The sequence below is a fragment of the Coregonus clupeaformis genome, chromosome 16, assembly GCF_020615455.1.
Source record: "Coregonus clupeaformis isolate EN_2021a chromosome 16, ASM2061545v1, whole genome shotgun sequence".
NCBI lineage: Eukaryota > Metazoa > Chordata > Actinopteri > Salmoniformes > Salmonidae > Coregonus > Coregonus clupeaformis.
In genome coordinates this window covers 55,664,132-55,690,834 of record NC_059207.1, presented here as the reverse complement: position 1 = coordinate 55,690,834, position 26,703 = coordinate 55,664,132, and the positions used below count along the sequence as shown (strand labels likewise).

The following is a 26,703-nucleotide window of genomic DNA, read 5'->3' as shown; positions in this document are numbered from 1 at the left end:
TGCACTAATTTATACACATATTTTAGTCATTAATTAAAAATAAAGAAATTATAAGATGAAAAATTGTTGGAGTTACTTGTGTTTTGCTTCCATATTCTTGTGAATATAGATAAGACTGCCATCTGCAGTTCCACTGAAGTAAATTAAGCAAAAGGACCATTGTTGCCCATACATTTTTGGAGGATGTCAGTATCAACTTCAATGTCTAGTTAAAGGTCCAATGCAGCAGTTTCTATCTCAATATCAAATCATTTATGGGTATAAATGAAGTACCTTACTGTGATTGTTTAACAGTACAATGGAGAAAAGCTTAGCTTCTTAGCAAAGAGCAATTTCCCAAGCAAGAATTTTGCTAGGAATATCTGGGAGTGGTCTGAGTGGTAAGAGAAAACTGAAAATGTGCTATTATTGGCAGAGGTTTGGAACTATCTTTCTTAATGGTCTATTAACTAATTTACAGCATGGTGATTTCACCATGGAAGTCCAAAACTCTATGCCACCAAAACAGGCTGAAATGTCAGGCGGTCTTTTCAAACAGCTCTTACACTAAAAGGGCAGTATCATCATGTTCAAATTTCACAGTATTATTCCAACCTCATAGTGTAGAAATATATATAAAACACTGGAAAATCGCGTGTTTGACTGGATTGCATCCATTCTGAATTCATTGCTCTAAAAAAAACATGAAGAGCAAGATTAAAACAAATTCCTTAACAGTACAAGGAAACACATGAGCTTCTTTTAAAAAATAAGGACAGCTACTAATTAAAAATGAGATTCAGTTTGAAAAATCTAACGGATATATAAAAGCTGATTTGCTTTGTACATACTGTCTACGGGGCTGGTGGTAGGGGTCAGCAGGGCTGGTGGTGGTAGGGGTCTGCATGCAGGGCTGGTGGTAGGGGTCTGAAGGGCTGGTGGTAGGGGTCTGCAGGGCTGGTGGTGGTAGGGGTCTGCATGCAGGGCTGGTGGTAGGGGTCTGAAGGGCTGGTGGTAGGGGTCTGCATGCAGGGCTGGTGGTAGGGGTCTGCATGCAGGGCTGGTGGTAGGGGTCTGAAGGGCTGGTGGTAGGGGTCTGCATGCAGGGCTGGTGGTAGGGGTCTGAAGGGCTGGTGGTAGGGGTCTGCAGGGCTGGTGGTGGAAGGGGTCTGCATTCAGGGCTGGTGGTGGTAGGGGTCTGCATGCAGGGCTGGTGGTAGGGGTCTGCATGCAGGGCTGGTGGTAGGGGTCTGAAGGGCTGGTGGTAGGGGTCTGAAGGGCTGGTGGTAGGGGTCTGAAGGGCTGGTGGTAGGGGTCTGAAGGGCTGGTGGAAGGGGTCTGCAGGGCTGGTGGTACTAGTAGTAGGGTTCTGAAGGGCTGGTGGTAAGGGTCAGTGGGAGGGGTGAGAGCCAGACAGGATGTCATAGGGCACAGCCAGGCCGATGTTGTAGTTGTAGCCAGATGACTCCACATAGTTGGACCTGCAGATGGGCAGAACATGGTCCTGGGAGGTGGAGTCCTCTGAGAAGTCATAGTGGCAAATCACTCCCCTGTGTCTGTAATGTGGACACACAAGAATTAGGGGAGTTAAACAACAAAACAACAACAAACAGACTCTCATAGAATTAAATAGAATGTACAGTGCCTTCAGAAATTATTCACACCCCTGGACTTTTTCCACATTTTGTTGTGTTACAGCCTGAATTTAAAATGGATTAAATTAAGATTTTGTGTCACTGGCCTACACACACACACAATACCCCATAATGTCAAAGTGGAATTGTTTAAACAAAAATCTACATTAATTAAAAATGAAAATCTGAAATGTCTTGAGTCAATAAGTATTCAACCCCTACGGTAAGCCTAAATAAGTTCAGGAGTAAAAATGTGTTTAACAACTCACATAATAAGTTGAACGACTACCTCATCTCTGTACCCCACACATACAATTATCTGTAAGGTCCTTCAGTCGAGCAGTGAATTTCAAACACAGATTCAACCCCAAAGACCAGGGAGGTTTTCCAATGCCTTGCAAAGAAGGGTGAAAAAAATTCAATAATAGCTGACATTGAATATCCCTTTGAGCATGGTGAAGATATTAATTACACTTTGGATGGTGTATCAATACACCCAGTCACTACAAAGATACAGGTATCCTTCCTTTCTCAGTTGCCGGAGAGGACGGAAACCACTCATGGATTTCACCATGAGGCCAATGGTGACTTTAAAACAGTTACAGAGTTCAATGGCTGTGATAGGAGAAAACTGAGGATGGATCAACAACATTGTAGTTACTCCACAATACTACCTTAAATGAGAGTGTAAAGAAGGATGCCTGTACAGAATCCAAATATTCCAAAACATGCATCCTGTTTGCAATAAGGCACTAAAGTAAAACTGCAAAAAATGTGGCAAAGAAATTAACTTCATGTCCTGAATACAAAGCTTTATGTTTGGGGCAAATCCAAAACAACATATCACTGAGTACCACTCTTCATATTTTCAAGCCTGGTGGTGACTGCATCATGTTATGGGTATGCTTGTCATCGGCAAGGACTAGGGAGTTTTTGGGGATAAAAACAAACGGAATAGAGCTAAGCACAGGCAAAATCCTAGAGGAAAACCTGGTTCAGTCCGCTTTTCAACAGACACTTGGAGACAAATTCACCTTTCAGCAGGACAATAACCTAAAACACAAGGCCAAATATAGACTGGAGTTGCTTACCAAGATGACATTGAATGTTCCTAAGTGGTCTAGTTACAGTTTTGACTGAAATCGCCTGTACATTTATGGCAAGACTTGAAAATGTCTGTCTAGCAATGATCAACAACCAACTTGAAAGAGCTTGAAGAATTATAATAATGCAAATTTTGTACAATCCAGGTGTGCAAAGCTCTTAGAGACTTACCCAGAAAGACTTACAGCTGTAATTGCTGCCAAAGGTGATCCTAACATGTATTGAATCAGGGAGTTGAATACTTACGTAATCAAGATATATTAGTTTTATTTTTCATTAATGTTTTACAAATGTTAGCATTTTTCTACTTTGACAGAGTATTTTGTGTACAGCGTTGACACATTTTTTTTTACATGAAATCCATTTTAATCTCACCTTGTAACACAAATGTCAAAAAGTCAAGGGGTGTGAATACTTTCTGACGGCACATCTATGGAGACACTGCTCTCTGTGTAATCTGGAATCTTCAGTAGAATAAACAAGTATCTTGCTAAACTCTAAATGTATAAATGAGAATTTGGGGTAGTGTTATTACGGACCTGCGGTGGGCTGTGAGGTCGTCATCTGTGATGCAGGCCCCTCGTGGAGACTTCTCGTCTGGGACGTTGGCTGTCACCAGGGTGCTAGTGTTGAATCTCACATGTCTGACTGGGTGCCTGCAAACAGACAGGAGGGAGAAACAACAAACACCATTTTTAATTATTAACAATTTGATTTCTCACACACACACACAAAACAAAAAAAGAACACCAAACACATTCGCTAAGGAGCTGAAAAGGGATCAATCAATACTGATGCGCCTGTTTGGTTTGCTGCCAATGTCAGCCTGATAGGTAAATGTTGCGTATTGCTGAGTATTTTAGCAATGCATACTTGCAAGTGACAGGAACGGCAAGACACTTACATTTGGATATTTCAAGTACAGAATAGCACATGTAAGTATTCTACCTTCCTTTTGTGGCACAAACAAATAGATGTATGAACAACCAATAGAAATAACTCTGCTGTCCCACCTGTTGTGCATCTCCCACAGTTTAGCTCCCATCCTCATCTCCCAGACGCAGACCAATCCCTCACCTCCGCCACTCACGATCTTCCAATCGTCTGCCTGCACGGAGGTCACGCCCATGTGGTGGGCATACAGTGATGTCACAGAGGAGCCGGTGCGCAGGTCAAACACCCTCACCCTGAAACAGAACACAGCGAAAGCAAGTAGTCATTTCATCTCAGGAAGTGATGTTGCAGGAAGTAGATCAGACAAAGGTGGTCGATTCACTCCACTACTGAAGATATGAAAGGATGCATCTTTACTAGGCTGGTCCCAGATCTGTTTGTGCTCTTGCCACCTCTATTGCTGTCATTTTCAAGCCATGGCATGACAATGAGTGACAAGGAGTTGGCATTATAGCACCTACAGAACAGCACTCAGGCTACATCTTTACTAGGTTACCAGAGGAAACTTGGTGCCTCAGAACAATGCATTACAAAAACAACAACAGAGAACCTACAAGCGATGATCAGAGAAGACACAGGCCAACAAAGACAGGCATAAACACCAACTCCAATGGAGTTGAAGGATGGGACTAATAACAAATAACAACAAATAATAACAAGATAACTAATCCATAATAAGTATATGGTTGTATGTTGGGAGCTTTTGGGAAAGAGCACAGTTAGAAAGATATGGCATATAGAAGCAAACCGGATGGACATCATGAAAATGAACAGAGAGGTTGAGAGTAGAAGAAGTTCAGGAGCAAAAAAAATTTAAATAAAAAATACAAATAGAATTATTGTAAAATCGACTGTGTCCATAAGGTGTAGATAGTAAGTATAGGCTGGAAGTAGAGGCCTGGGCATTGTTGTTCACTAATTTACCCCAAGTAGGGAAAGGATGGCGGGGTTGAAAAGTAATAAAGGGGAGTATATATATAAAAAACATGGGGGATTGGAAGTGATGCAGACAATTACATTGATAGAAGTTACAATCTATCTGCAATATTAAGCTGATCTACCCCCCCAAAAAAAAAAATATAATAACACCAACACCAGGTGGAATTGAGGGGATTTAATCTGCTTCATCTACTTTAGACCACTTATAAACATAAGTTTAATTACTTTAGCCACCAATAACACTCATTCACTCACAGAACCAAAGATACAAATATTGAAGATGTTTTGAACTGATTAAACACGGCACTGTTGTAGCATTAATAAAACTAAGAGGACGATTCTTGGATCTGGTTTGACGAGCCACAAATGCCCCATGGACCTCCAGCTCCATCTGTTGCCATCACTGCTTTAGTTTATTGGGTCCCACCGCACAGCAGCCGGAGGATGACTTCATGCAAAAAGCTTTCCAAAAGTTCATTACCGAAATTTAATTTATTTGGGGGTGAGCAGATTTAATTTCCGCTTCAAGAAATTAAATGAATCAGGGTTGCATAGCTAAATGGGCATTAGCATTGTAACTAAGACATATGGTGAGACATGGGTTGTGTCACAAATGGCACTCTACTCCCTACATAGTGCACTACGTTTGACCAGAGCCCTATGGGTCCTGGTCAAAAGTAGTACACTATACAGGGAATAGGGTGCCATTTGAGACACAGACATGGACATGGCTGCTGAGTAGTGTTGTTTCATGGGCACTCGCGCTTTAGCAAAGGGGATTAAAAGTTACTGTCTGGCAGTCTCTGACAGTCAAATCTAATGTTTGGAGCGAGCCCTGGCCTTCACTGAGCTGCCAGTGGACAAGATACTTCACATTAAATCAGCATGATCCTTGTTTTCTACTAGCCAGTTGAATGATAGGGCAACATTTATATTTCTGCCGAAATAGACATACCCAAACGTAAATCATTTTTCATGAGATGGCCATAAACAATAACTGGTAAGGTTGCATAGTTTTAGAAAGGTCTGGAACTCAACCTTCTGGGATAAAAATATATATATAATTGCTCAGGTGTACTCACTTTTGAGGACAAACTCAAGTATATAGTACAAATATTATGAGAATATGAAAATCATATATGAATGGTCAGTTTAATTCTATGAAATTATTTTGTATTTTTTCATGTTGAGAGCTCTAATTCCAGCTGAGAATATGACAGCGAGATGAAACTACACTGAACAAAAACGCAACATGTAAAGTGTTGGTCCCATGTTTTATGAGCTAAAAAAAAACACTTAACATTTTTTTTATTTCTCTAAAATGTTGTGCACAAATTTGTTTACATCCCTGTTAGTGAGCATTTCTCCATTGCCAAGATAATCCATCCACCTGACAGTTGTGATTTATCAAGAAGCTGATTAAACAGCATGATCATTACATGGGTGCACCTTGTGACAATAAAAGGCCACTAAAATGTGCAGTTGTGTCACAACACAGTGCCACAGACGCCTCAAGTTTTGAGGGGGCGTGCAGTTGTCATGCTGACTGCAGGAATGTTCACCAGAGCTGTTACCAGATAATTTAATGTTAATTTCTCTACCATAAGCCATCTCCAACGTCGTTTTAGAGGCCCATCCATGGCTGTGCCCCTGCCCAGTCATGTGAAATCCATTGATTAGAGCCTAATGAATATATTTCAATTGACTGATTTCCTTATATGAACTGTAACTCAATAAAATCGTTGAAATTGTTGCATGTTGCGTTTATATTTCTGTTCAGTATAGTATTGCTGCACCCGCTAGATTCTCTAGTTTCATATACGCTATTGCAAGCGCCACTATAAGTTTCACAGACACAGGAAATCGTTCCTTTGTCTGGATACAGTGCATTCGGAAAGTATTCAGACCCCTTGATTTTTTCCACATTTTGTTTTGTTACAGCCTTATTCTAAAATTGATTCAATTGTTTTTCCCCCTCATCAATCTACACACAATACCCCATTATGACCAAGTAAAAACAGGGTTTTAGACATTTTTGCAAATGTATTAAAAATAAACATCTGTGGGCCTCCCGAGTGGCGCAGCGGCCTAAGGCACTGTATCGCAGTGTTGCAGCGTCACTACAGCCTGGGATTTGATCCCAGGCTGTCATTACCCGGCGTGACCGGGACGCCCATAGGGCGGCACACAACTGGCCCAGCGTCGTCCGGGTTAGGGGAGGGTTTGGCGGGCCGGGCGCCTGCAGGCTGACTTCGGTTGTCAGTTGAACAGTGTTTCCTCCGACACATTGGCTGGCTTCCGGGTTAAGCGAGCTGGTGTTAAGAAGCGCGGTTTGGCAGGTCATGTTTCGGAAGACGCATGACTCGACCTTCACCTCTCCCAAGCCCGTTGGGGAGTTGCAGCGATGAGACAAGATCGTAATCACGAAATTGGGAAGAAAAAGGGGGTAGAAATTACCAACAAATATACATTCTGAAATATCACATTGACATAAGTATTCAGACCCTTTACTCAGTACTTTGTTGAAGCACCTTTGGCAGCGATTGCAGCCTCAAGTCTTCTTGGGTATGACGCTACAAGCTTGGCACACCTGTATTTGGGGAGTTTCTCCCATTCTTTTCTGCAGATCCTCTCAAGCTATGAAGGTTGGATGGGGAGCTTCGCTGCACAGCTATTTTCAGGTATCTCCAGAGATGTTTGATCGGGTTCAAGTCCGGGCTCTGGCTGGGCCACTCAAGGACATTCAGAGACTTGTCCTGAAGCCACTCCTGCATTGTCTTGGCTGTGTGCTTAGGGTCGTTGTCCTATTGGAAAGTAAACCTTCGCCCCAGTCTGAGGTCCTGAGCGCTCTGGAGCAGGTTTTCATCAAGAATCTCTCTGTACTTTGCTCCGTTCATCTTTCCCTCAATCCTGACTAGTCTCCAGATTAAGAATGACATTGAACCTTAGACACTCAAATACATTAACATGTCATCTTAAAGGCCCAGTGCATTCAAAAACATGATTGTCCTGTGTTTTATATATATTTCCACACTATGAGGTTGGAATAATACTGTGAAATAGTGTAAGAGCTGTTTGAAAAGTGCCAGAAATGTCAGCCTGTTTTGGTGGGATGGAGTTTTGGCCTTCCATGGTGACATCACCAGGCGGTAAATTAGTTAATAGACCAATAAGAAATAGAGTTCCAAACCTCTCTGCCAATAACAGCAAATTTTCGGTTTTCCCCTCCCCACTCAGACTACTCCCAGACAGTCCTAACAAAATGATTGCTTGAGAAATTGACCCTTCGCTAAGCCCCGCCCCAGAATTTTGGGCAACCAATCGCAGCGATCCAATGGATAGCAACTGTCGTCGAGTCCGACACGCTCACGTTTCAAATGCATGAAAGCCAATGAGAGCTATGGCAAAACTGAGAGTTTTCATAAAAAAAATTGCTTAAATTGTTTAAATAGCTAAATTGTTTAAACAGTGTACCTGGGGTACTTGCTACTGTGATTCCTGAAATGCAGAGCCTGTTGGAGTATTTTTCAAATCTGAAATTATACTTTTGTTACATTGTTTGCTAGCTCAGCTGGTTAGTTAGCGCTCAGTCTCTTTGACCACCAAACGTTATTAACGCTAGCTAGCCAGCCAGTTAATATAACTTGTTTTCTCTAAATGTATGTTAGCTAGCTAAGTTTGCTATATTATGAATAGGACTATCATCTGCTGTCGACATCAGGATACGACTTGAGAGAACTAGTTAGCTCCAAAAGTAGCTTTGACTGCATGACAGTGCATCCAGCCATCCAGTGGCTAGCCACACTACAGACGTCATTGTACCAGGTTCCCGTGAAGCAATTGTAATGACAGTCCACCACAACATACCTGGTAGTCTCCTGATTAGCAAGGGGTAGTCTGTGTTTAATTTGATTGTGTATTAAAAACACAGTTTGAGATCGTTGTGAGTTTGTTTTTCTCCAGTAGTTTGAATTGGGAATGGAGCTTCCCAGGAAAATGTTGTCTGAGGTTGCAACAGTAACCAAAGGGGGCAGGGCTTAGCAAAGGGCAATTGACCCTTCGCTAAGAAGCAATTTTTGTTTCTTACTCAACATTTTAATTGAAAACAGTAAGGTGCTTTATTGTTGTTTCATTGTTACCCACAAATGATTTGATATTGAGATAATAGCTGCATTGGACCTTTAACATCAGTTGAGCTCAATAAAGGTACGTTTAAAACTAGACTGGCAACTATTGAACGTTTTACTACAGAATGCATTTGAAATTACACTTGATTCAATGAAATGAAGCCTAATAGAGGAGACAAAGCAGACAGGATATTTTTCTTTGTTTTAGGGTTGTGGTTTGTTATTTCCTATGGGCACAGGACCACTGGGCACGACCCTGGCTCTCTCTCCATTCCGCCCTCCATCCCTTCCTCTCTCCCTCCCCAGTCCTCAAAATCCTTCCTGTTTGTTCAGATGTGGCCCAGGCAATTATGATCAGGCAGTATTCCAGACAGCCCCGGCCTTATCAGGACCCTCGTTTGCTCCCTGGAAACTCCAGAATGAGAGTGAGAGAGAGCAACTAATTTGGAGAGGAGGAAGAGACGCATTAGGCCCTGGCCTTTGGCCATCCTAATGGACAGACAGAGCAGACCTGCTGCCTGCCTTCTCATCTCCCTCGTGATCCTTTGTCCCTCGCGCCCCACAGCACATCAGACAAGGCAAAACGGTCACAGCCAAGTTGGCCTCCGACTGACTACATACAAGACTACTTAATCAGAGGGACAAAGGTAATAGTCTCCTACTTTGTCTGTTATTCTTGCAGGTGGGGGTCGTACCTTACGAGAATGGCTGTGCCCAACGAGATGTAGTGCTGCACATGCTTTCCTCGCTTTTGGCTGTCTACTTAAGGCCTGATGAATTTGGTGAAAGAGTTTGATTTGTAAGGATTCTGCCAAAAGTGCTCTGCTTTCACCTGCCAACTCCTGCCCCGCTGTCAGGGACAAGTGCAGATGAGAATGACTCTCTTTTGTGTCTTTCTTTCCCCATACTGACGGCCAGATTGCAGATGCGGCGTGTGTGTGTACAGCAGCTGAATGGCGAGGCCACTGGACAGCAGTGTGGAGGCTGCCATCATCTGCCACCCCGCTGTCTCCCTCACAAATACCCCCAGGTGATGGGCTGGCTGCAGAAAACACAGTCCACCCCGACTGACGCTCGCTGCCTCCCTCTCCACAGAGTCCAGTATTTCACTTCTAATCATTAATTAGTCTCTCTCTCCCTCTCTCCCTCTCTCCCTCCCTCCCTCCCTCCCTCCCTCCCTCCCAGTGGAGGTGTGAAAATTTGCTTTTCTTTTCACAACTTTGCAAACACCTGATCCCCCTCCCTATAAGTACGCTGTGATTTCTACCTCCACGTTCCATTATTCCTAATCAGTTGTAATTGTGTGTTAAGGAATATTGTGTTGTGATAAACAGATATTGTATCTGACTTCAACCTGGAAGGTAAACCCAAGGGAGCCACAGTCACTACGGTGGTGCTCAAACTTGTCAGACAAAAGCATGTGAGACAGATTTTAACACCATAGTGTGTGTGTGTGTGTGTGTGTGTGTGTGTGTGTGTGTGTGTGTGTGTGTGTGTGTGTGTGTGTGTACGCAGCTGGTGTGGTGACACATACAGTCCCTTACCTCCTATCTTTGTTTCCACAGACGAGCATGTGAGGAGGGCTGTCTCTCAGGTTGACACAGGAGAAGTCTCCCGCTGAGTTCCCCACAGACATCTCCGACTGGCCCGTCTCTAGGCTGTACACCTGGATCTGAACACACACACACCAACACAGTTAAGACTCATTCACTACTGTTGCAAAAGTTAGCATCAGAGGCAACACATAGAAACAGAGAGTTATTTGGCAATGGCTACAGACATATTTATTCATCCCTGAACACTGCAGGAAGAGTTAGACAACACCTGCATATGAGCAGATAAAATGCTATTGAGTGAGTCATTCAGTAGTGGATACAGCAGAGTAAATAGTAATAATGTCCTCTAAATCCAGAAACAGCATCAGACTTAAAGCAGTAAAGACAAGTTGATCTTCACAACTTCCTAGTCACGCACACAGTTGGCTGGGCGATATGGACAAAATCCATATCACGATATATTGACTGAATTATCACGATAACAATAACTAGAAAGATACGTTTATAACATTAATGTGAACCAGTTATCATTTTTTTATATTACCTTAAAACTAGGCAACTACTATTACTTTGAATGTTGTAGCTATCAATTGTTCCATTAACAATCACCCATATTAGCAGGCTTCTTTCATTTGAAACTTCACATTTCTCCAGTATAGGCTTCTTATCGTAATGAACAATATCAGCAAAATGTCCACGATAAGTGGTCGGTTCAGTCGGTGTCGACAATCTTAGGTTTATCGTCCCAGCGCTAACACCAACACACCCTAATAAACACAGCACTATTGGCAAAGTCTGAGAGCTACTGAATTATGCATGCGATTATGAATCTCCCAAGATGCCTTTCAGAAGTGTGCTGAGTTAAAAGCCCTCTGAGAATCACTAACACTTGTCTGCTGTCTGTCTGGTTGATCTCCTAGACTCATCCCAACACTTTCCTTCACCTCACATTTACAAAGGAATTCATCTCTGTGCTGTTAACAGGCAGAAGAAAATGCTTTGTAACATATACTAGACTGTTTTCAGGTGGGTATGTGGAGAGCCAAGCACAGTGCTTGGATCAATACCAACAGGTTATCAGGATGAATGAGTGAACATAGAAGAATGCTCAAAAGTGGGGAAATTAAGATCATCTAAAAGAAATGCAATGGTTCCATGTCAATAATCATAAACACTACCTTTTCTTTGCAAATAGATTTAGCTAAGAATGCAGTATTGCAAAGCTAAATTAAAACAAGTTTGACAATGATAGGAGGGAAATTGACCCACAAACATCCCTATTAATTCAAATAGAACAATGTATTGTGTTCCCTCCAGTTCCATAACAAAAACCTTTTAAAATGCTTAAAATGATGTCATCTGGCTGTGCTATAATTGGTCAATTAGTGGCTGGAGCTGTTCCCTTTCAAAACAACATTAAACATTCTAGCCGACGGTCAGGCAGCGGGGTGAATGAATAGAGGCGATAGATAAAGACATTAAACAAAGGATGAGAGAGAGAGATGGATAAGAGAGAGAGAGTGGGGAGAGGAACAAAAGAGAGAGAAGGGGAAGAGAAGAAAGAGAGTGCGTAAGAGAGAGGGAAAGAGAGATAGAGATGAAGAGGAAAGAGAGCAGGCAGCATGATGGAAGGCTTGAGAAGGTGCCAGCTGTTTTGTGTCTCCTATTTGGGCCACACAGCCTTAAATTGTGAGACGGCCCTAAGCGGAGCAAGCCAAAAAATCACACACAGGACACACAGACGGACGGACAGACACACACAGGACTTTGAAAGGACAGCTTTATGGGATTTGGACTGGGGGGTAGGAGGAAAGGGAAGGAGAGGTAAGGGGGCTGTCTGCCTGCATGCCTTTTTTTTTTTCGATGAATCATCACCGTTTTTGGGAGGAGGTTTGATTAAAAAGCAGCCCAAACCAGCTATTATGTGGAGGAGCTGTGAGGGCAGTTTGAAGCTAATGTCCAAGCAGTTAAAGGGGCGCTTCAGCATGTGTTGATGAAAGGAATCATGGCTTGGCTACAGCAGTCATCAGGTTACTGTGCCTGATAGACTCCTAGTGGGTTAGAAAAAAAGAAACCACTAATCTATCATTTGTCCTAACGCACTCCCTTTGTTTGGAAAATAAACACAAACGTCCCTTGTCTATTGTCAAATAACGCAATGAGTTGATGAGTTCATGTTGCATTAGACTTTCAGGTGCATTGTTTAAATGTGATTTTCCTATATTTTTTCGAATGATATTTCCACACTATGAGGTCGAAATAACACTCTGAAATTGATGATAATGCCATTTTTGTGTAAGAGCTGTTTGGGAAAAAAATCCTGGAATTTCAGCCTCTTCAGACGGGATGGAACTTTTGGCCAACATCATGACGTCACAATGTGATTTGATTATAATAGATCAATGACTGTTAATCTGGGTAAGGGGGTGGGCTCTGGACCATCCTATCAGCCAATCAGGGCTGTGTATGTAAATATCTTCACATTTCTTTCCTAACGCCCACATAGACTGGACCAAAGGAGGCTCAGGGAAATAAATTATTACAAATATATTTTGGAGTTATTTTCATTAAATAAACACACAAAGTGATGATTTAAAAACATAAATCACAAAGACTGCATGGGAGCTTTAAGCTAATGCTTTTAAACACAAGTTGATCTACAGACTACTAAACAGACACTGACATGGACATAAATTACGCTCACAGAGTTTGAAGATATGCCTACAAAGCAACGTCAGAAGTTAATCAAGACCACTGATCTAAACGACAAATAGATCCTAACGGAACAGGTCACACTTTCCCCTGAACAAATATACACTGAGTGTACAAAACAGTAGGAACACCTGCTCTTTACATTACATAGAATGACCAGGTGAATCCAGGTGAAAGCTATGATCCCTTATTGATGTCACCTATTAAATACACTTCAATCAGTATAGATGAAGGGGAGGAGACAGGTTAAAGAAGGATGACAATTGAGACATGGATTGTGTTTGTGTGCCATTCAGAGGGTGAATGGGCAAGACAAAAGATTTACAGTAAGTGCCTTTGAATGGGATATGGTAGTAGGTGCCAAGAGCAACGGTTTGAGTGGGTCAAGAACTACAACACTGCTGGGTTTTTTACGATCAACAGTTTGCCCTGTGTATCAAGAATACTCCACTACCCAAAAGACATTCAGCCAACTTGACACAACTGTGGGAAGTATTGGAGTCGACATGGGCCGGCATCCCTGTGGAACGCTTTCGACACCTTGTAGAGTCCATGCCCCACGAATTGAGGCTGTACTGAGGGCAAAAGGGGGTGCAACTCAATATTAGGAAGGTGTTCCTAATGTTCTGTACACTCAGTGTACGTAATGGTTCTGTTCTGTGTAATCTATGTAATGGTTGTGTTCTGTGTTAGGTCTATAAGCCGTGCCGCTGGTGGTTTTACCAGCTCTATCTGGGTGGCCGGAGGGTACAGGGCAACAGGAGCCCAGTAGAGAGCAGCTGAGCAGATGTCCAGACCCCCAGGTCCACTAGCAGGGAAGGGATTGGGGAGTTGGGGGTGCAGGTCCCCTGGCATGGGAGAGGAAGTAGTAATGAGGACCTGGAGACTGACTCTGCTAGCTGACTGGCCGACTCTCGCAGACACCAGACAGACATAGACAGGCCAATAGACAGAGTCATGAACAAGACACAGATATAGACATAAGACACAGACATAGACACTTAGCAACAGGCACATGTAAAAGAGAGACAGGAAAGGCCAACGGACAGACAGACAAGAGAAGAGTGGCACATTGTTTGACCTGGATAACAAAGACAATTCATGTCACAATTCATCTAAAACATTTAGCTAATAGAAAAGCAACCAATCGTAGTGATGATTCACTTTTCAGTGTGAAAAGAGAGAGATAACATGTCTGGATGCCACCTCCATTTCTTTGACAGCTTTTAATTAGGCATATGTCTTCTCATTAAATAGCATATAACACATTCTGCCTCGCCAGTTGGCAATTCTTACTTCCCTCTTCGCAGTAGGAAAATGCTGTCAGAAACACTATGAAACCGATAGACTTGTTAAAGCAGATTAAAATGTTTAATTTTGTACGTTTAATTAGTGAAGGGAAAACGTGACAATCATGAATTGGCATAATTTAGTGAAGATGAGCTAGCTAGGTCTATAGTGGAGGAAGGAAACAAAAGAAAACTCAATGCTCAATCTAATACATGATCACTACCATATAAAATATAAAAAATTTGAAATGTTTCCTTAGAATATTTGATAGGATAGTGAAACTATTCAAGTAGCCGACACTATTTTGGACAGAAAGACACACCATCAAAATGTGTGCCGGAGCTGGCAGGCTATATGACGTCTCTCTTGATTGTAGAAGAAGAACTCCAGTTCATAATATGGTTTAGTTTAGCTGTAATATCTGTTAACCCGGAAGTAAAATCGAGTGTAATTTGGTCTGCTGCGTGATCAACTTCTGAGTTCATACGTGTTAGAAATAGATAGTTCCGGCAAAAAGGCCCCCCCCCCTTTCCGATCCGTGTGGGCACATGCGCGAAGCACTCGAGGCAAAGCAGTAGAAGCACCGCCTTCGCCCAATCCTGATACGTCCAAATAACCAGTGATGAAAACCCCCAAAACTGAACTAATGTAGCTCGTTATCTCACGCATCCCATTCAGTCCCGGCAGATTCTTCAGTCTACACGCAGAATCTGCCCATGGGAGATCAGTTTAGCTGTAACCTTGAGAGGAAGCACTGCAGCAAAGTTATCCCTCAAACTTTCTCGAAGGTCCATTATGTATAGTCAGCTCAGCTATCCCCATTGAGACCATGTCTGTGCCTCGATCTAGGTTGAGCAAAACTAAACATGGTGGTGTTCGCCTTAGCAATCTCACTGGAATAAAGACCTCCTACATTCCTGTCATTATTGAAAGAGATTGTGATATCTCACATCTCAAAATAGGGCTACTTAATGTTAGATCCCTCACTTCCAAGGAAGTTATGGTCAATGAACTTATCACTGATCATAATCTTGATGTGATTGGCCTGACTGAAACATGGCTTAAGCCTGATGAATTTACTGTGTTAAATGAGGCCTCTACTCCTGGTTACACTAGTGACCATATCCCCCGCGCATCCCGCAAAGGCGGAGATTTACGATAGCAGATGTCAATTTACCCCCCCCCAAAATGACTGCGTTTTCATCTTTTGAGCTTCTAGTAATGAAATCTAGTAATGAAAGCTTCCTGCCATCCAGGACCTCTATACCAGGCGGTGTCAGAGGAAGGCCCTCAAAATTGTCAAAGACTCCAGCCACCCTAGTCATAGACTGTTCTCCCTGCTACCGCACGGCAAGCGGTACCGGAGTGCCAAGTCTAGGTCCAAAAGACTTCTCAACAGCTTTTACCCCCAAGCCATAAGACTCCTGAACAGCTAATCATGGCTACCCAGACTATTTGCACTGCCCCCCACCCCATCCTTTTACGCTGCTGCTACTCTGTTAATTATTTATGCATAGTCACTTTAACTATACCCACATGTACATATTACTTCAACTATCTCAACTAGTCGGTGCCCCCGCACATTGACTCTGCACGTACCCCCTGTATATATAGCCTCCCTACTGTTATTTTATCTTACTTCTGCTCTTTTTTTCTCTACACTTTTTTTGTTGTTGTTTTATTTTTACTTTTTTGTTAAAATAAATGCACTGTTGGTTAAGGGCTGTAAGTAAGCATTTCACTGTAATGTCTGCATCTGTTGTATTCGGCACATGTGACCAATAAAATTTGATTTGATCTATGCAGCCTACTCAATCACTTTTTATAGCTACTGTTTACAGGCCTCCTGGGCCGTATACAGAGTTCCTCACTGAGTTCCCTGAATTCCTATCGGACCTTGTAGTCATGGCAGATAATATTCATGGAAAAGTCCACAGACCCACTCTTTCGCTTTCGGAGCCATCATTGTCTCAGTGGGTTTTGTCCAACATGTCTCCGGACCTACTCATTGCCACAGTCATACCCTAGATCTAGTTTTGTCCCGTGAAATAAATATTGTGGATCTAAAAAAAAAAATATCTCATAACCCTGGAAAAAAATTGGGTGGTTGTCCCACTGGCTATCCTAAGTTGAATGCACCAATTTGTAAGTCGCTCTGGATAAGAGCGTCTGCTAAATGACTTAAATGTAAATGTAAAATTACGTTTGCAATCGCAATAAATAATCTGCTCAGACCCCAACCAAGGACCATCAAAAGCCGTGCTATAAATTCTCGGACAACCCAAAGATTCCTAGAGGCCCTTCCAGACTCCCTCCACCTACTCAAGGACGTCAGAGTACAAAAATCAGTTAACGACCTAACTGAGGATCTAAATTTAACTTTGCGTAATACCCTAGATGCAGTCGCACCCCTAAAAACAAAAAACATTTGTCACAAGAAACTAGCTCCCTGGTATACAGAAAATACCTGAGCCCTGAAGCAAGCCTCCAGAAAATTGGAACGGAAATGGCGCTCCACCAAACTGGAAGTCTTCCTACTAGCTTGGAAAGAAAGTACAGAGCAATATCGAAGAGCCCTCACTGCAGCTCGATTATCCTATTTTTCCAACCTAATTGAGGACAATAAGAACAATCATAAAATGTCTATTTGATACTGTCGCAAAGCTAACTAAAAAGCAGCATTCCCCAAGAGAGGATGCCTTTCACTTCAGCAGTGATGAATTCATGAACTTCGACGAAAAGATCATGATCATTAGAAAGCAAATTACGGACTCCTCTTTGAATCTGTGTATTTCTCCAAAGCTCAGCTGTCCTGAGTCTGCACGAAACTGCCAGGACCTAGGATCAATGGAGACACTCAAGTATTTTTAAATCCTATATCTCTTGACACATTCATGAAAATAGTCATGGCCTCTAAACCTTCAAGCTGCATACTGGACCCTATTCCAACTAAACTACTGAAATAGCTATTTCCTGTGCTTGGCCCTCCTATGTTGAACATAATAAATGGCTCCCTATCCACTGTATGTGTACCAAACTCACTAAAAGTGACAGTAATAAAGCCTCTCTTGAAAAAGCCAAACCTTGACCCAGAAAATGTAAGAAACTATCGTCCTTTATCGAATCTCCCATTCCTCCCCCCAAAAATTGAAAAAGCTGTTGTGCAGCAACTTACTGCCTTCCTGAAGACAAAAAATGTATACGAAACGCTTCAGTCTGGTTTTAGACCCCATCATAGCACTGAGACCGCACTCGTGAAGGTGGTAAATTACCTTTTAATGGCGTCAGACCAACGCTCTGCATCTGTCCTCGTGCTCCTAGACCTTAGTGCTGCTTTTGACACCATCGATCACCACATTCTTTTGGAGAGATTGGAAACCTTAATTGGTCTACACGGACAAGTTATTGCCTGGTTTAGATCTTATCTGTCGGAAAGATATCAGTTTGTCTCTGTGGATGGTTTGTCCTCTGACAAATCAATTGTCCGTTTCGGTGTTCCTCAAGGTTCCGTTTTAGGACCACTATTGTTTTCACTATATATTTTACCTCTTGGTGACATCATTCGGAAACACAATGTTAACTTTCATTGCTACGCGGACGACACACAGCTCTACATTTCGATGAAACATGGTGAAGCCCCAAAATTGCCTACCCTGGAAGCCTGTGTTTCAGACATAAGGAAGTGGATGGCGGCAAATTTCTTACTTTTAAACTCGGACAAAACTAGATGCTAGTTCTAGGTCCCAAGAAACAAAGGGATCTTCTGTTGGAGCTGACAATTAATCTTGACGCTTGTAGTCGTCTCAAAAAAATGTGAAGGACCTCAGCGTTACTCTGGACCCTGATCTCTTGTACTCCTGAGTGGCGCAGTGGTCTAAGGCACTGCATCGCATTGCTAACTGTGCCACTAGAGATCCTGGTTCGAATCCAGGCTCTGTCGCAGCCGGCCGCGACCGGGAGACTCATGGGCGTCGCACAATTGGCCCAGCGTCGTCCAGGGTAGGGGAGGGAATGGCCGGCAGGGATGTAGAGCAGTTGATAGAGCATGGCGTTTGCAACGCCAGGGTTGCGGGTTCGATTCCCATGGGGGGCCAGGATAAAAAAAAAATGTATTCACTAACTGTAAGTCGCTCTGGATAAGAGCGTCTGCTAAATGACGTAAAATGTAAATGTAAATGTAAATCTCTCTTTTGACAAACGTATCAAGAATATTTCAAGGACAGCTTTTTTCCATCTTCGTAACATTGCAAAAATCTGAAACGTTTTGTCCAAAAATGATGCAGAAAAGCTAATCCATGCTTTTGTCACTTCAAGATTAGACTACTGCAATGCTTGACTCTCCGGCTACCTGGATAAAGCACTAAATAAACTTCAGTTAGTGCTAAACACAACTGCTACAATCTTGACTAGAACCAAAAAATTTGATCATATTCCTCCAGTGCTAGCCTCTCTACACTGGCTTCCTGTTAAGGCTAGGGCTGATTTCAAGGTTTTACTGCTAACCTACAAAGCATTACATGGGCTTGCTCCTACCCATCTCTCCGATTTGGTCCTGCCGTACATACCTACACGTACACTACGGTCACAAGACGCAGGCCTCCTTATTGTCCCTAGAATTTCTAAGCAAACAGCTGGAGGCAGGGCTTTCTCCTATAGAGCTCAATTTTTATGGAATGGTCTGCCTAGCCATGTGAGAGACACAGACTCTGTCTTGACTTTTAAGTATTTACTGAAGACTCATCTCTTCAGAAGGTCCTATGATTGAGTGTAGTCTGGCCCAGGTGTGCGAAGGTGAACAGAAAGGCACAGGAGCAGCAAACCACACTTGCTGTCTCTGCCTGGCCGGTTCCTGTCTCTCCATTGGGATTCTCTGCCTCTGACCCTATTACGGGGGCTTAGTCACTGGCTTAATGTTGCTTTCCATGCCGTCCCTAGGAGGGGTGCATCACTTGAGTGGGTTGAGTCACTGACGTGATCTTCCTGTCCGGTTTGTTGGCCCCTCGGGCTCGTGCAGTGGAGGAGATCTTTGTGGGCTGTACTCGGCCCTGTTCGGGGGTATCGTCGAACGGGGCCACAGTGTCTCCCGACCCCCCCCCAGTCTCAGCCTCCAGTATCTATGCTGCAACAGTCTATGTTCGTTCATTCGTTCGCTCTCTCTCTCCCTCTCTCTCTCATATCCCGGAGGACCTGAGCCCTAGGACCATGCCTCAGGACTACCTGGCCTGATGACTCCTTGCTGTCCCGAGTCCACCTGGTCGTGCTGCTGCTCCAGTTTCCACTCTTCTGCCTGCGGCTATGGAACCCTGACCTGTTCACCGGACGTTCTACCTTGTCCCAGACCTGCTGTTTTCAACTCTCTCTACCGCACCTGCTATTTCAACCTCTAAATGCCCAGCTATGAAAAGCCAAGTGACATTTACTCCTGATGTACTGACCTGTTGCAACCTCTACAACCACTGTGATTATTATTTGACCCTGCTGGTCATCTATGAACGTTTGAACTTCTTGGAGAAAAATCTGGCCTTAATGGCCATGTCCTGTCATAATCTCCACCCGGCACAGCCAGAATGGGACTGGCCACCCCTCAGAGCCTGGTTCCTCTCTAGGTTTCTTCCTATGGAGTTTTTCCTAGCCACCGTGCTTCTACATCTGCATTGCTTGCTGTTTGAGGTTTTAGGCTGGGTTTCTGTATAGCACTTTGTGACATCTGCTGATGTAAAAATGGCTTTATAAATCAAATTTGATTGAATTTGAATTTGACTATGTGGTGCGGTAGGGCTAATATAACATCATCAGCAATGAGAACATTGTAATGATGTCAGGGGGAGAGTCTGCCAAAGACCTGTCTAACCAACAGAGAGAGGCTCCATTTGGGACCGGTCCCTAGTCACTTGACTAATTACTTAAGTACCAGTATAGGTGCCTAAACAAAACATACAACTTTTAGAGGAGAGAGACAGACTGAGGTTTTTAAGTAAGTGGGGTTTTGAAACAGTGAGATATTCCTTTTGTCACAAAACACAGGAAAAAAACATCTCCTTGCAAAGATTTGTCTTGAAATACACTGAAAAGCATGACAATTTACTTATGATGCCCAAACCTGATCCCTGAGCAACTTTTGTCTCCTGGGTATGTAATCTGCAGAGGGATAAGTAAGAGCACGAGCCTCAGTTAGGAGCAGAGTCCTAAGATACAAGACATTAATAGATGCAAACAGCAGCTTCTTTGGGAACAAGAGACTAAACTTGTTTAGTATGTGTGTGTATGTGTGTGTGAGTGAGTTTGTGCGTTAAGAGAGTAAATAATACAGTAATTAGGAACAATACCCAGTAGGAGTAGTTCAGCTATTTCTATGCCCACAATCCCCAGCGGGTGGACCCATTTCTGTCCCAGGTTCCCCAAGCTGGGGTGCACCACCCCATTGGGGTTCCAGAGACTCTAAATACACTCAGTTGTATTGTTACTCAGACTCAGAGAGATGCAGGTTTCAGGTGACATAATAGGGTTGCAATTCATTTCGGGCTTAAATTCAACCCTATAGTAACATCAGTAAAAGCCTAATTCAAGATTGGCCAATTTGTAGCCGTCCAAATGTGTTGAGTGCTCAGAAACATAATGGTGTGGGCTTCAGTATTGGCTTTGCGCATTGCTTTGGCATACCTACCTCAATATAACCATGTTCCCAACTCCAGGGACAGTGGAACAAAAGTCACAGCTGGGTTGACTCATTAGGCATCAAAAGAAGATTTGTGGAAAACAGCCTGGAACTGAAGGGGTCTGTCTACCTTATCTTTATTTGCAAAGTTGTGCCCTGATCAATAGGACCATGTAAAAAGACTGTTTTAGTACACTGTTGATGCACCCACCTTGTTGCCTCCATCGTTCATTGCCCAGCCACAGCTCTTGACCCCCAGGGCAGCGTGAGAGGCCGAGGCATCCAGACAGGTGATGGGGTGGCCGTAGACGGTGTGGAGCACCCGGGGCTCCAAGTCCTCAGGGGCCAGCAGGTACACCGTATCCCCAGCAGACAGGGCCACCAGGGGGCCACTGTCCCCTCCTCGCCCCACGGCCCCTGGCACCACCACCATAGACTCCACCTGGGACCAGAGCCTCTGTTAGAACAAGTTATAACAAATGTATTCAGCCTGCTGACTACTGTCACAAGGAGTGAGACGTCTAAAGTAGCTCCCATATGAAAAGTCCAATTGCACTGTTAATGGTATAATGGATTGACTGTGACAGAGGGTTGGAATTGAAATCACAACAGCACACTAGATCAATGTAGACACCCTATCATTGCTACAGGGAATTCTATCATAATCCTCATTAAAATGATGAAGCTGATGGTGCTTTTCCAGACAAATCAGAGAGACAGACAGAGAGACAGAAAGACAGAAAGAGAGCGAGGTAGACTCACAGGTTTGGGCAGCGTGGCCTGGCAGAGGGTCCTCCAGTAGCCCCTGTCATCAGGCTGGTCCAGCCGGATGTCTAGCCCAGCAGCAGTAGCCAAGGTGGGGCTCTCCAGGCTCAGAGCCAGGGCGTGGACCCTCCCAGGGATCTGGAAGTGGTGGACGGGCTCCTGTCCCGTCTCTGTGCTCCACACATCCACACATCCTACACAGGAGCAGAATAGACAGTTAACCTGTATCCAAAGACTTCTCAGTGTGGCCATCCATGTGTCCATACACCTTAGTGGAACTTGGTAATAAAGTGTGAACTGTATATCTGCCTCCTGCCGGTCATTATCATGCCTTCTAACAGAGGCACCAGGGTTATTATACCTCTCAAAACCGGCACTTCTTTCGAAGACCACGACCAACAGGTGGCGCTCCTTTTCACTGCCCTAAACTGGAAGGCTAGCCAGTGGAATAGCCGCAAAGTTGACTGCAGAGTTGAGGACCCTCACTCACCATCGTCGTAGGCAGCCACAGCCACAGTGTTGTTGACCCGGACGTGACTGACGTGAGGTCTGGGGGTGACGTCTGCCGTCAGGGGGCTGGGCTTCAGGAAGGAGGCTGCAGAGTCCCAGTGGAGGGTGTCCCACAGTCTCACGTCCCCTGATGTGTACCTGAGGGGACAAAAAACTATGTAAGGGACGCTACATTTAATTTTGAAATGACCAGCATGTCTAAGGCTGTGTTTAGACAAGCAGCCCAATTCTGATCTTTTTTTTCACTAATTGGTTTTCTGAAATATATTGGATGTTAAAATATCTGATGTAATTGGTCAAAATACTAATTAGTGGAAAAAATATCAGAACTGGGCTGCCTGTCTAAACGCAACCTAAGAAGCATGAGGATGCGTCTTAATTTTTCCTATTCGATATGTTAACTGTGAACCATGGTAACCATCCGTGCATTATTATGTGAATATGAGTAGATGTCTGTGTGACTGTAAATGGGTGGGTGGTGATGTGGTTCAAATGTGTTGTGAGTATCTGTGAGTCTCAGTCAATTGGAGGCATGGCAGAGATAACACAGCCTTTCCAGGGGGTGGGTATGGTGGCAGCTGAGTCCTTCACAGCCGGCCTGGGACGAGCCACTGAGACACGCCACCCCAGGCCCAGCCATATACCCCAGCACCAGCTGCCCTGGGCTCCCTCAGACAGACAGTGGCCCTCTCTGGTGCTGGAGCCAGGATGTGGTTCAGGACTCGTGCTGAGCTGGGCAGCTGGAGAGAGCTGCAGACTGACAACCACAGAGAGTGGCACCAAAGGGCTGCCGGATAAACCCTTTCAGCTATCTAGCTACTAACAACACTGTGGCACAAATAACACGGTACGATAGCTAGCTTCCATCCCCCTCATTAACTTAAACCACATCGGCTAGCTACTGTACCACCTACTCCACTCAGCATCCGTATCCCAACATGAGGAAACAAGAGACAGAGAGACAGATAGAGAGGGGGAAAGGGGGCTAAAACACTAGATAACAACAGGCGCACACTCTACATAATTAGTGTATAATCTTTCAGCCAAGAATCAACAGGAGAAATGAAGGTCTCAGCTGGCACTTTTCCTCACCCAAATAATCTCTGGAAACTTCTGACATATCAATTCCAAGCAAGATAACAACCTACAGTTCTGCTTCATCAATGCATCTACAAGATACTGTATAAAAATGAGAGAAATATTACATTATGTGTCATTACAAAATGTCCACTAAAACGCAACCCTGGTTAAACAAGGATCCCAATTTCAAAGTGATGCTAAACTCTACAATGAGTATCTTAGAAAATCAGTGATCCAAATCTCTAGGTGGGAATAGATTTAGGTAGAAAGAATTTGCAGCAGCAGGCAGCCCTCTGCCTCTATTGTCTGTGTACTCTGAGGCTGAGGCCCAAACGGCACCCTATTCTTTAAAATATATATATATATAGATCACTACTTTTGACCAGGGCCGATAGGGGCTCTGGTCAAAAGCAGTGCGATATCTATGTAGGGAATAGGAAGCCATTTGGGACACAGCCTCAGAGTTCATCGGGGCCAGGGGAGAATTTAAATCAGACCATCCCCTGGGCCCCAGCCTCCTGATACAACGTTTACCAGATTCATTTCAGCTGCTGAGTACTCAAGTCACGCAATCGTCCTCCATACAATGGGCCCAGTCAGTTTAAGTAGCTTACTTCATAAAACAGTGAGAATCCACACCAGGACATTAAAAAAATATATATATCCACAACAGATTGAATTAAAAGAGTTTGAGAAAAAAAGACTAATGGTGCATCTCTTTTAGTACAAAGTCAGTACAGCAGCACAATTTCTATCGATCTACCTTTATGGGGCTGAAAACGTACTGATCACCACAGCTGCTTGCCCCTCCTGACACTAAAAACTAGGGACGGGCATTTTAAATGATTTCACTATTAAAATAATATCATGTTTGTTTTTTCCGGAATCCAGATAGTCTAAGTTCCAACAACAAAAACTATTTTTGCTCTACTCTCTTGACCAATCAGAATGATGCAACATGCCACAACAGCAGACAGTGTGCAGTTGTTTTCAGGGTACTATATCGGTAGTTTTTGGCTAACAGTAGACTAGGCTAATAGCAACAGTGGAAGACAAGTCTGATGTTGAACTGATTCTGAAAAAATAAATTAAATAAAAGCTTTCTGGTGAGTATTTTGCATCTGTGTCAGGTCTTGTGGGCCCTGCATTGGTGCGCGCCTGTAGGCTAATCGTTATTTCAAGTGGGGGAAAATACCATACCGTTGTCAGGGCTGGCCGGAGGGCTAAATGCACTATGATAGTAAAATGCCCTTCATTATAAAACACAACCCATAACCCATAGCGCATGAGAGAGAAAATTAGCTTGAAAAGAAAACAATCACGCTGTACGTCCTCAGAACTGTAAGCTACATTTACAGTGTGAAACTGTAAATAATGTTCTATCAAAGCCACGTGATGGCTGAAGCAGCAGTAGCTTAATGTGCCATACATAAACACTACATTCTAAAGTTTGTTGTTTTATTAAATTAGGCATTTCAAATGTCATGATATATCCTTGTGTGTAACAATGTAACCTGGACAATTTAAATTCAGATCAAGCTTTTTCATTGTTAAAATAAGCATTCAAAAAGTGTTGGAATACTAACGTCTGTTTGGATATCTGGATATTCGATTAAACGTGCCCATCCCTAATAAAAACAGGTTATATTATATATTACCCAGCAACAACATAGCTGTCACAGGAACTGACATCACACAATACTTTCCCCAGCTCGTACTGCAGTTGGCTGACTGATCCAACACGATTCTAGGAGTAGGAAGAGACACACAAAACGTTTAGTTTCTAGACGTCCCTATGTAATTACAATGTTGTTGCTACAGTTAATACTGTACAGTCAGATGGGTATAAGAGCAACTTCAGGTGAAGTGTTGCCAAAGTGTCATCTCAGAAATGCATTTAGTTAACACACACACCTATCTAACTGAACCCCTACCTTCCAGTTGGAGCGCACAGTGTTCTCAGAGTTCCTGCAGTCTCGTAATGTGCTCTTCCAGCAGGGGGAGTCAGAGACAGAGGCACCGTGGTGATAACCCTCCTTCAGACACATCCTAAACCATAGCACCTCATCCTCCGCCAGGACCCCCCACGCCTTGCTCACCTGTGGAAGTATCGGAGAGGCTATAATTAATACTCATTGATCATAATTTACTGTACATCAGAGTAGGTTGAACTAAACAGTGTAAGGTCAATATTCAGACCTATGTTTCAAGTGACAACAGAGTCATCTATGAGTTTTATGTGATTGATAATCATAGTTTACCTGAGCACATCGCCCCAGCTCTGTCCGACTGAGGTACTGGAAGATCTTCAGGGCTAACTCGTAGGGCAACTCAATGTCAAAGAAGGGAATGTCATTTGTCTCATTCTGCAAAAATAGCAAAATACCACTGAAATCGAGATCCACACAATGTCTAGTGGTAGGCTACCTCACAAAGACTAGCATCATCACCATCATCATCTTACCAGGTCTTGAATGAATTGATCCACTAATTTGTCCCCCTTGTTTATTTTCCTCTGAGGTTGTTGTTGGGCGGAGGTGTTACAGGCGTTTGTCAGACTGTGGTATTGTCTCTTCCTTTGAGTCCTCTCCTCCTGAATCCTCTCCAACAAGGGACTGGTCCTTCCATCCAGCAAGCCCTCAGCTATCGACACATACTCGGGTTGGTCCTCCTTTGGAGTTTTTGCTGCAGACAAAACTGCATCCTGTCCTCCCTTACTGCTCCCCTGTGATGTTGAATCCTGTCTTTTTTCTGGTTCACTTCTGTTCTGACCAAAATCTTCAAAATATCGTTTTAATTTAGAGTCTTCTCGACTTGGTTGACCAGTAACGTTACAGTTCGAAAATGCCTCGTTTTTATTCGTCAGTTCTTGCTTCCAATGCTCTCTGAACGCCTGAAGCTCGTCTTCTGCCATGTTTTTCTAACATAGTTACAACAACATATATCGTTGACTTGTTATTTTTAGACAAAATGACAAATTGGTAGGGTTAAATTGTTAGTAGCTGGCTAGGTAACTTACCTAGCTCATGCTAAAACTAAAACAAACACTAAAGTCCTGCAACAAAAACTGTCCGACTAGAGAGACTTTGCGATCGAATCGTTCCGCGATGTTCAATTCCTCATGGTTTATTATAGGTGTTCCGGACTGTGGTGGATTATTACAATATTTCATTTAAAAATAGAATAACTGGTACAATTAATAAGATTGACATGAAAATACATAATTATGAAATAACATAATAATTCCGATTGTGTACAATTTCTAGGTACAGTAGCCTACTCTCAAAACGGTATTGTACTTATTATATTAAATTCTATGATTATCCAATTAGACATCACTATTCGTCCATCCTATCAAACAAAAGGCTCGTCAGATAAGATGACACGACGGTTTTTTA

General features: G+C 43.3%; 1 protein-coding gene across 1 annotated transcript; it reads right to left on the bottom strand.

The window, feature by feature from the left end:
• Positions 1 to 1,355: 1,355 nt before the first annotated feature.
• On the bottom strand, positions 1,356 to 26,352 carry fbxw8 (F-box and WD repeat domain containing 8). The gene is made up of 11 exons (XM_041901662.2): positions 25,770 to 26,352; positions 25,567 to 25,671; positions 25,240 to 25,404; positions 24,964 to 25,052; positions 22,206 to 22,363; positions 21,713 to 21,909; positions 21,162 to 21,392; positions 10,282 to 10,409; positions 3,731 to 3,904; positions 3,257 to 3,373; positions 1,356 to 1,535 (listed from the first exon to the last, which is right to left on the bottom strand). Exons 1-11 carry the CDS (start codon positions 26,217 to 26,219, stop codon positions 1,370 to 1,372), a joined length of 1,980 nt encoding a protein of 659 aa, XP_041757596.1. The 5' UTR covers positions 26,220 to 26,352; the 3' UTR covers positions 1,356 to 1,369.
• Positions 26,353 to 26,703: the final 351 nt, after the last annotated feature.

Bases quoted from the DNA above. Each gene is read 5' to 3' on its own strand.
- fbxw8 (XM_041901662.2), bottom strand. From the start codon at position 26,219: ATGGCAGAAGACGAGCTTCAGGCGTTCAGAGAGCATTGGAAGCAAGAA. The intron at 25,053-25,239 runs GTAGGGGTTCAG...TCCTACTCCTAG, and splicing joins CTGTGCGCTCCAACTGGAAG to AATCGTGTTGGATCAGTCAG. The intron at 21,393-21,712 runs GTGAGTCTACCT...CTCTGGTCCCAG, and splicing joins AGGCCACGCTGCCCAAACCT to GTGGAGTCTATGGTGGTGGT.